Consider the following 11,111-nt stretch of genomic DNA (forward strand, 5'->3'; position numbering starts at 1 on the left):
AAGAGCAGAAGCAAAAGGTAAAAGCATTTAGCTCCTTGGTCAGGAATTGTGCAGGTACTGGAGTCTGTTTCCTTGTTGTTATGTGTTTGCTTTTATCTTTACCTCAATCTAACCTTATCTCTACCCTGAACAGGTTTTGTCCAATGATGCATAACCCAAACCTGACCCTAATCTGTTATATCTGCCTACCTCAAAGCCTTGTTACCACATGCAGAACACAGACAATGAGTGAAAGTAATGAGTGAAACTGAAAAACATAACCCACTTATCACTGTATCTTTCTACATCGTTTAGCAGACTATAATGGATTTAGTTAAAAGCCGCCATTTTAAGAGCCAGCTCTGAAACCCACTCCTGTTTTTTTGGTAATATTTTACAGGTAACAAAAACAACAGCTAACCAGTGGGTTGATCAACTGTTCGAGACTCGCGGCTTGGTCAACAACAGACACCAACAACTCTGAGGGAAGATTATTCGTCTGTGTTACATGTGCCTTACTTCTCAGCAGCTGAATTTAAAATCGCTTGAGGCAGTCACCCGTTTAAACTGGGGAACTGGCTGAGATCACATGTCATTAACACGTCGTGGACACGTTGAGAAAACAGGGTGATGACATGCGATCAACGTGTTGTTGAGGCATTGAAAAGTCGACACGTAAACAACGTGTAAACACCTGCCCTATATAAATGACCTGTATGTTATCGACCCATATTTTTGTGAGCGTCTCTGCACTATTGTCCTCAGGTAGTAATTAGGAGTTAAAGGTTTCTTGTCCACTCTTGCACATTTTTTTCCCCGTTGCTCTGCTGTCTTGCACAGTTTATTTCTATTGCCCATGGTGATCACGTTTATTTTGAAAGTTTCTGGTATAGTTAATTGTGAATGCGTATTTGTGAAAGTACACCGAGCACAACTACAACAGAGTAAAAATCCTAGTATGTGTACACATGCATGGAAAATAAAGCGGATTCTGACAACGGCTAGTCAATGTGTTGTTAGTAGCACTTACATGGCACTTACTTATAGCACTTTGTAGTTCTGCTTTATTTTGAAGAAATTGTACTTTCTTGATTCTTGTTGTCCTGGGTCTGTACCCTCGGGGTTAAATGCACTTATTGTTAGTCGCTTTGGATAAAAGCGTCAGCTAAATGAAATGTAATGTAATGTTTGTTTGCGGGTGTATATAGGCATTCCTCCTTGTAAATACTCTCTTTTCTTAGACCGCTGCACTGTTTGTATTGTTTTGTGTTGTGATGTGTATTTTGTGTAAGCACACTGAGAGCCACTTTACTTTATCAAATCAAAATCCTTGCCTGTGCAAACTTACCTGGCCAATAAAACCTGGCTGCGGGCCTTCAGGACCAAAACCTCCCGCCACAAGACCAGCTTCTTCCCGACTGCAGTTGGCCTTATCAACAAGGCCCGGGACCCCCACCTGACTCGGACTTTTATTCCACCCCCACACCTCTAGGATGTGTTAAATTAACACATTATATCATATCATATTATATTATACTGCATTACATTGCATATTGCAATATGACACTGTTAACTGTTTTGCATTTAGCATTTCACTTTTGACTTCACTTCTTATATTTTTTATATATTTTCATTCAGAAATGTTTATCTCAAAATAAATGTTACTTTGTATAAATATTGGTAAAAAGTGAGTAAATAAGATTTTTCATTGCTCTCCTATGCATGTTGTATTTATTGCGTTTTTATGTTTCTATGTTCATTGTTTGCACCAATAACCAGAGCAAATTCCTTGTATGTGTGAACGTACTTGGCAATAAAAAACTTCTGATTCTGATTCTGAAAAAAAACAAACCCGACTGCACTTGCGTTTTGACCCGCTGCGCTCTCCGTACCCCGCCCTCGCGCTTTAAAACAACATAGCCAGCCGCCGGTGACGTCACGGGGACAGTGAAGAAAAGAAATGGCGATGCTCGGAGGCTTCAGCGCAGCTCAGCACAAGAAGAACGTGTCGGACGGCGGCGGCGGCGGCGACGTGTCGGAGTTCGTGTGTCCGGTCTGCCTGGAGATCTTCGACAGTCCCGTCAAAACACAATGCGGACATACGTGAGTAGCTTTGCCTTTATCTCCGATATCCCCCCCCCCTCTCCACCAGCAGCAGCGATGCAGAGAATAAAGCGACACAAAGCTTGTTTACCAACATGTCGTGCAGCCACACTCGCATCACTCCCTCCCCTCGTCCCCCTGCCTCCATCACAACCCTTTCGATTGTCCCCTACTCGTTTTAATGTTGGATAAAAACCATTTGGCAGCTCGCTCGATCAGTTTCAGTTTTGTTTACACCGAAGAAGGAGGCCTCACCTGGGAGTTGTAGTTCAGACCTCCGCTGCTGGAACTCGTCGAGTGGTTTGAGAGGACTACAAGTCCCTGCGCCCTCTTCAGGTGGGGACTTCCCATCTGATTTACAGGAAGCTCTTGGTCTTGAGCTGTGTAGGGATCATCCAGCTAATGTCAGTATCCAGTTCCATGTCAGACAGTGTTTTGTTCTCAGCAGCACAGAGACAGTCACCGCAGGTCAAGTTAAAGCCGATCACACATGATCAAGTGTCCAGGTTCTCATGATGAGTATCACAAGTCGATGTTCAGAAACTTGGGATAGGCCCTTTCCCACAAACCAGCACAGCTTAACCTTTAAACATCCAATCCTGGTTTCTGAACATTGTTGTTTGTGATATTGGGAGAAAACAAAACCCAGCTGCCCATGGATGATGATCAGAAACCTGGATAACCTGCTTTCTCACGTTCCATGTTAACATCATATCCTGAGAATGAAACCAGTAAAGAGCTCCAACACTGGTGCAAATGATGCAAACACAGTCGCTTTATTCATCATCTCATCATCGTCGCCATTTCTCTCATCCTCTTGTCAGGTTTTGCCAGAGTTGTCTGCAGGAGTGTTTGCGACCACAGAAGCCCGTGTGTGCTGTATGTAGGGCCACGCTGGGCCAATGGACTAAGGCTGCTGACCTAGAGGCCCTCATCCAATCGTCTGTGGCAGCTTGCAAGGGATGCGGAGCTCAGGTATGACCTTTGCAAAAGCTGTCGCAAGGTATGAAGCCGTCCTGCAAGAACAATTCAAACCTTGTTCAGACAAATGAATGGATACAGAAACGGGCGAGTGCTTTTGCTTTGAAACAGGCGCAGGAAGTGTTGCAAATATTTTATGTTTTTGACATTCAACAGATAAACAATGACGCTGTGGTGAAAGATAATTTCATCACAGTTTGTTTTGCTGTGAAGCGTGCGCGGTACACAGAGACAATAGGCCAGACCTCGACTCTAGAAGAGCGGCCCGGCTCACACGGACGCTCTAACCTGATAAATGGTAAATGGTCTGTATTTATAAAGAGCTTTTTTTTAGTCTTGATGACCTCAACGCGCTTTACAATACAGTTTTTTTTTTTAAGCCACTTACACACATTCATACAGTGCATCTATGGGCAGCACTTTTTTTCTATGAGGGGCCATTAGGGGTTCAGTATCTGGCCCAAGGATACTTCGGCATGCAGATGGGGACTACTGGGATCGAGCAGCCTTCTGGTTAGAGGACGACCGCTCTACCCCCTCAGCCACAGACGCCCTAATGGATTCCGAAATGACAAAGCAAGACGTTCCACATTGCACACGCGGTGCTCACACGGCTACTCCATGCACACGGCAACCATTGACATGATATTGATCCTGGACTGTCTTTACATTCAGTTCAAGTAACACACGTGAGACAACATGTTGCAGGATGTTGTTCGTGCAGTGGTAGTTTCTGATATGTGTTCTCTCACTCCTCAGATTGGGCTTTCTCAGATGAGAAGCCACACGGCTGCCTGTTCAAAATACCAGGATTACATTGAGGAGGGGGTGAGGACCACTGCCCAGAGCCAGCCTGCCATCATCAGGTGATAGAGAACTCTCAGTTGCTCGACACTACACACTTCACACTACGCTATCATGACAACAACATTACTGATCTACACTTGATGTGCTGACTCGATCTGACAGAGATGTCGGCAGAATCCGTCTAGCAGCGCTGCACGCCGCTCTACAGTGAGGCAATCGTACAACAGTCTAGGTTACAGATCTTTTATATTATTATGACAAGTGTAAAGGCTTTTCGGAACAAATTAGACTATGGTGGGCCGTCAGCGTCTCTGTAATTAACATGAAACACTGCACGACCCTTTAACTCGCTCTCTCTCTGACAAATGCTCCACCGTTTCGGTCACCTCCGCTTTCCTCTTGAGAAATGACTGCTCTGATTTGACTCTGCCGCCGCTTGGAGCAGACACTTTCACTTTGTAACTGCACAGACAGACTAAAGTATTTATAACGAGTGCTTTACAAATCAGAGGGTATTTTTACTTTTTGCCGAACGTGGGAGCAACCGCTGATACACGAAAATATATTATATATGAATTTTTTTAGCATCTGGTGAACCTTTTGAACTCTTAGATCTCTGGCTCAGACTGGACTCCTGTTTCATCTCCTGTGTTTCATGTCTGACTGATCTCTGAAACAACACTTCTTCATCAATACAAGTGCTGTCAGCCTCCCTGTGAACATATGTTTCGAAGATGAAGCAATGCATTGTGGGTTGTTTTTGGGAGGCACAAAGTAGAGGTGGTTCCGAGGTCACCATATACTATGTATTGGGAATACTGTAGATTTTACACAGGATTTAGACACTCAGAAACTGTGTAGTCACCCAGGTGATCCAATTTATTCATTTCACAAAATCCCTGATATGATACTAAATAAGTCTTACTGGCCTCGTTTAGATCTGTATAATGTTTTGCTCACCACCTTTGTGACCTTTTTATAGTTGTTTCACCCAGTTAGTTGGATTCATTCAGAAAATGACATCGCTTTCCTGTAAAATAGCATTTAGCCATTGGATCAGGATATGACCTCATCTTAAACCACACGTATGCTTGACTCATCCACCCGTCACACACCCAAAGGAATTATTTTCTCTGCTTTAAAGACACACACCCAAAGGAACATTCCACTCCACCTTGGTGATAATATGGTAACTTATTACACTTGCGTCCGGGCCACACTGCCTGTGCGCCTGCAGCGTGAGGTTTGTGGTCTATATAAATATGCAAATATATGCCCAAGAGACTACAATTCTTTCACTTTTTATAAAGACCACACGCAATATATTTAAGGGACAAGCATATCTGACAAGCTGTGTACAAATGCTGCGAATGTACCTGCTTACAATAATTGAAAAAAATCTTGCTCTTTATCCCATTAAAATATAAACACAGATATCTTGCAAGTATCCGCTTGTATTGAAGGGGATTCAAAAATCACATGTCTCATCTGGATGACAAAATGCAAACAAAAGTCAGGAGGCAACACGACACAACAACCCAAACAATACAAATACAAACAATTACTCCCCTATAACCCCAAGCTCTTATGTCCACAGTTCATTAACTTATATAGACTGTTTAACTTTGTTCCATAATGTAAAAGTACCAAAACAGAACTTTGGTCTCATGGTCTCGCAGTAATACCCTAAAGTTGTCCTAGGTAATAGAAGGTAATAGTTCCAGTTCTGGAACAAAGGACAAAAATTCCTTTGTTGATTTCATCAGGATCCGCCCCCTGACCACTGACTCATCACTTGCATGCGCTACCTGAGGGACGTCACCTCCCCATTCATAATATCAGAGATAGAAAAAAACAATCAAAAAAAGGTGGAAGTCCATTCCCATATCGTATATATCAGGCCTCTGTCAGACAATCAATGGCAGCCAACGGAATAAAGTAGGTTTAAACTCTCTATACTGCTACCTCAAAAACACAGAATGTGAAGAGACTGGTTCTTCTGAGGATCTGTCTTAAATGAGCTGATTTACAAAAGTCTTCTAATTTAAAGCTACTTTACTAAAATCTGTTTGGCCTTACTGGTCTGTTATTTGTTACCTTGTGGGGCTGTATTTTGATCCTGCCTGAATAATATGTGATATAATATTTTAGCAATATCGCCCACCCCTACTTTGGCCTCTTATATAATGACATAAATCCTACATTTGTATTAACCAGTATTATGATTCATATTATTATGATTCATATCTTTCATATTTATATTACAACCAAAGAGCAACCTTCTTATGTTTACTTAACAAATCTCTTAGAAGAAAAGAGTGTTAGAAATGCAGAATCAGCTGCATTTTGTATCATTAATACTTTCTTTTTCCTTCTAAATGTCTTTCTAGTCCAGTGCCAAATCGCTACACCTTCACATGCCCATACTGCAACTGCCAGAACCTCGATCAGGACGGCCTGGTCGAACACTGCACTTCCCAGCATTCACGAGATACACGCCAAGTAGTAAGAAATCAACATTGCCTTGTGATACCACCGGTTGTTCTCAGTTTCCAACTAGAAATGTTTATGTTGATGTCACTCTCACTTTGTCTGTGTTCAGGTTTGCCCCATCTGTGCCTCAATGCCCTGGGGGGACCCCAACTACAGGAGTGCTGACTTTTTCCAGCACCTGAAAATCAGACACACCTTCTCCTATGATACCTTTGTTGTAGGTTAAACCCCTAAACACAATACTGAGTTTCTGTTTTTATGTCATTCGTCAAATAACAGTTTTTTACATTTTAAATCTTGTATTTGCAGGACTACTCTACAGATGAGCACACAATGATCCAGGAGGCTCTACAGCGCTCCCTCTTGGACAACTAGAGCGGGAGGAGCAACCCATCAGAGCAGGGATCCAGTGACGTGAAGGGTAGATTGTGAAGTCTTGAGAAGACCAAGCAACACACTTAAATCATCATTCGTCGATCATAAGGTTGTTGTTACTGTATTACTATGGGTAATCAGTTTCACAGGGAATGGGTATTGTAACTATGAATCTATTAGGTTTATTATTCAGATAATAAATCAAGCAATATGGTTAAAGAAGCATATTGTACTGTTTGATTTAGGATACAGTGTTTCTGGTGTGATAATCTTTTATCTTCCCCCATGAGTTGAGTCTGTAGATTTGATAGTTTGTTGAATATCTATTAAACTATGTTTATTGAAGCTGTTCATCGATGACATGTTGGTGTCATATAGCCAAAAACTTCCAAAGTTGTGATTAAAATCAATACTTGATGTTATGAAAGGGTTTGACCACTACGTGGCTAACTATTGCCAGCAAACAACGAGCTTCACTCAGTGGAGGCATCGGTCAAGTGATGTTAACGGTAATATATAATAAAATACTCAAGAGTGACGATGCATGTTTACTCTCAAAAGAGATGAGGGTGTTTTTTTATTTTTGGTTTATTAGCAGATGGAAGCTCTGTGTTTTTTTTATGTTTTGTCTGGGTGACGTGTGTGTGAGAGAGTATGTGTTCTCTCTGTTTTCAGAGATCTACTGGAAAGAATAAATAATACAAGGGTCGAACAAAGCCTGAGATGGCTGTTTGCTTTATTGTAATGTTTCTCCCACATGTCTTTGTGCCTGCTGGTAGATCTTGTTTCTGACTTCCAAAACGCATAGGGCTGACACTTCATCCAGTGAACCAACCGATACAAGTAGAACCTTCAGTGTCCCCTCAGCGCCTGTGATGCTCTCTGTTTTATTTGGTGAGAGTTCCTCTGCACGCATGTGGCCACAGGAGGGCAGTAGAGTCCCACCGTGCTCTGGCAGGTCGGTGGATGACAGCGCTGACTCTCACCAGCCTCCAAGCTCGATTTGCAAGACATAACTCAACACTGATTTCATTCTAAAAACAATGTGCTCGGCTCAAATAATTTTTTTTTTTTTTTTTTTTCAAATGCGTTATTCAAAACTGTCACTGGTCTTATGAAACTGAGGATTTGGTGGAGTTACATGTTATAGTTTTAGCATAATAATCATTACTTCACCTTTTTAAACAGTTGATGACGTGATATGACTTTTACTGTACCTACTGTTGCGTGTTTTTGTTTTCATTTCGAGTGACTCGGGATCCTTCTTTAAAAAAAAGAAAAACAATCATACTTCTTAACATCACTGCCAACGGTTGTGAAGAAGAAAAAAGACTTGACAGTTTATTATTTGTGTCCTTCCAAATACTGGCGGCATGTGATGTAACGAGAAATCTGTCTGACTTTGCTTTCTATTTGAGCTAGATGTGTGTATTTTAATTTTTAAAATGAGAAAAATGTTTCTCTTGTTTTACATCAGTGTTGTTTTCCAATAACTTGTAATTGACCATATATACAGTAGCACAAGTCTTCACACACGGATGCATTGCATTTGTCTTTGACCAACAGGTAAATAAAAACTGCATTCACCCAGATCAAGTAGCTCTAGAGCAGAAACTTAATGCCTTCTCACTTTAGTCTTTGCTGCCACTTAGGCCTCAATGTCCGTTAGTCTCTCCAGTAAAATGTGTAATAATTTCTGTATGTGTTTCTCATGTATGATGACCTTTTTTTTTTCTTCTTTAATATATCTCTCCTTCTCTTTTGTCAGCCCTACTGTCAGGGGGTGCTAAATCCTGATAAATTAAACCTCTTTAATTATTTAAACCCTGGCCCCAGAAATCAGGCACAGTGATTTATACCTGTGTGTATGAGACTTGTGGGGGGGAAGAAACAACACTCGCTGCTTTGATGGATGACCAATGTGTGTGTGTGTGTGTGTGTGTGTGAGAGAGAGAGAGGGCGGTTAAAGGGAACGTAATGTCATCAGTTGAATCTCTTGATTTGCTCCACTGTCATAAATAGGGGAATAGGAAAAAGGTGTGTGTTAGTGAAAAGAACAAATTGTGGAATCTATTAAATGACACAAGCAATACACAAACTTTTGTCGATGCATTTGAAATCAGGACGACGCTCTTGTCACACCTACAATGATCATTGCAATGTGTTTTTTGCTCGTACTTGAATCCGTGCACAGTTAATGATGAAACTCAGGCCCTTCGGTGTACATTGTCCACAGGGAGAGAAAAGCCTCTCATCTCCATTCGTTTCCTTTGTGCGCCTCTTGTTTCTGTAATTACTGTAGTTAAATGATATTACAGTCTCTCACCTTTAGCTCTACGGAGAATCTCACCCACCAAACTTCTTGATGTAGTCCCCCCATCCATTCTTCTCTTTATCCCCCCCTCCCCAGTCAGGTTTTTGCTCCTGGCAGAGAGAGGAGAGATGTTAGCTGTGAGAGAACTAACGAGATACTTGAGTGCTTCTGGGCAGGAAGGAAGTCGAGAGCTGAAAAATATGGCAGAGAGAGAGAGAAGTCTTTCTTGTCTGTTTGGTGGCGGAGCTAAAAAAGAAGAAGAAAAAAAAAAAAGCAGAGGAGAGGGGGGGCCAAGGTGGGGAATAGGAATAGGAAGAAAGAGGGAAAAGGGGAAGACAAGTGAACACATTGAATAAAAATTTCATAAAGTTCAGCATGTGGTTTCTTTGATGCGAGCGATAGAGGGTGTGCGCAGTCTGCAGGCTCTGTGGAGGCAGCAATTAATGCTACATGTACCCAAAGGCGCCAAGCGAGAGGCGTGGGGACGGCGGCTGGTTTTAGAAGTGTGTCGCAGCATCACTCCACCTTAGACACCCCTTCACCAGCCTGTTGTATTCTTATGTGTTTAAACCTCCTCCTTCCACCCGGTTCAAGGCGCTGGGAGTGAAATCCATGCATCCCTGAACTTTGTGAGTTCAGGCCTCCCGCCGTCTCAACTGATTAATGGCAAGACATTTGAACACATGAAACTATCATAAGCTACGTCAATATTTTTCTTGTATTGTTGAAATTGCACAATCCTGGAGGCCCCACTGACTCCTCTCTGTCTGTCTGCTGGGTTTTGGCAGAAGTCCTCGGCCCTGTCCGTTTGAACCAGGTCCAGAGAGATGTTCTTCCTCCTGGTATCACACGTATCACAGAGAACATTCTGCAATGAGTCACCCAAGAATAACCTTTTGGAATATCCATCACCCTGTGCGTTCAGTGCAAGGATATCTAACAGAAAAAAGAGTGAAATGTACTTTTGTGTGATACATGGAAAGGGTGACAAAGGACGGGAACACCTGAAATGCCTGGAAAGTTCTCTCTTTTTTTCGGTCGATCCCTCTGGTTTTTGCTGAGGCAGGTATCTGTGATGAGGTGTGGGGGGGGCGTGTGAGAAGAGCACTGGGAGTTTGCTCACGGTACAAAATTCCTCAAAGTAAGGAGAAACAGGAAGCGCGGGAATCCTGCCGCCCGGGCACCGCTGCCGCTCGGCAGGCCGGTTCTCTCTCATATGTTTGAACAGAAAGCGCCGGTGGGCTTCCCTGACATCAATCCTGGTTCTACAGCAACTCTTCTTCCGCTTTTAAACTCTGAACAACCAAACCCCCCCGCCCAACCCAGCCACACACACACACACACACACACACACACTTCTTGTGTTGCTATAGCCTAACAGCGACGAGTCTTAACTTTGATTTTATAATGCCTGCAACCAACATGGCCCTGTATCAGCTGAAGTGAGACTTGCACATTGTGTGTGTGTGTGTGTGTCTGCCCTCTCAAATATCACAGTATTATGCCAGAGGTACAGTTTATATGTACGCTTGTCTTTACCACTATACTCTGTGTACTTTACTCTTAATAAATTGCAATGTGTTGGCAAAGAAGAATCATTATTAGATCTGTTTTGTTGAAATTCAACCAAATGATCCAGAAGCTTTACTTCAGTGGCTGCAAATAACCTGGTAGGTGAAACTCTTTGCACCAGTTTTCTTTCCTTGGCCTTTCTGAAAGCTTGGAAAGTTCTCAAAATCCCTGTTTCTGCAGAAAATGTTCTCCTGGAAGTGAAAATGAATATGAAACACATCGATAACTATCAGGAGAATTGCTAATCATTGCATCCTCATTTATTTATTTATCTATTTGAAATCTGCACTGTACTAATATTTGAAAGTTAAGCCCTCTGAGGTGCGGGCGAAAAGTCCCTGGTGTATGTGGGTGTGTGTGCGCTCATGCACTGGTGTGTGCGCTTGTGTCACAGTGGAATAGCACGGGCCAAGTGTGGGGAATGGATCTAAATATTATCCCCCACCCTCTCTCTCTCTCTCTGTGTGTGTCCCCCTGTAGACCAACT

The 11,111-nt window shown here is 42.5% G+C and overlaps 1 protein-coding gene across 1 annotated transcript; it reads left to right on the forward strand.

The window, feature by feature from the left end:
- Positions 1-1,923: 1,923 nt before the first annotated feature.
- rnf114 (ring finger protein 114) lies at positions 1,924-7,454 on the forward strand. Its single transcript, XM_061074338.1, has 6 exons — positions 1,924-2,082; positions 2,907-3,057; positions 3,823-3,929; positions 6,261-6,375; positions 6,473-6,580; positions 6,673-7,454. Exons 1-6 carry the CDS (start codon positions 1,940-1,942, stop codon positions 6,736-6,738), a joined length of 690 nt encoding a protein of 229 aa, XP_060930321.1. The 5' UTR covers positions 1,924-1,939; the 3' UTR covers positions 6,739-7,454.
- Positions 7,455-11,111: the final 3,657 nt, after the last annotated feature.

This window comes from Limanda limanda, chromosome 7 (assembly GCF_963576545.1).
Source record: "Limanda limanda chromosome 7, fLimLim1.1, whole genome shotgun sequence".
NCBI lineage: Eukaryota > Metazoa > Chordata > Actinopteri > Pleuronectiformes > Pleuronectidae > Limanda > Limanda limanda.

Bases quoted from the DNA above. Each gene is read 5' to 3' on its own strand.
- rnf114 (XM_061074338.1), top strand. From the start codon at position 1,940: ATGGCGATGCTCGGAGGCTTCAGCGCAGCTCAGCACAAGAAGAACGTG. The intron at 3,058-3,822 runs GTATGACCTTTG...CTCACTCCTCAG, and splicing joins GCAAGGGATGCGGAGCTCAG to ATTGGGCTTTCTCAGATGAG. The intron at 6,376-6,472 runs GTAAGAAATCAA...GTCTGTGTTCAG, and splicing joins CACGAGATACACGCCAAGTA to GTTTGCCCCATCTGTGCCTC.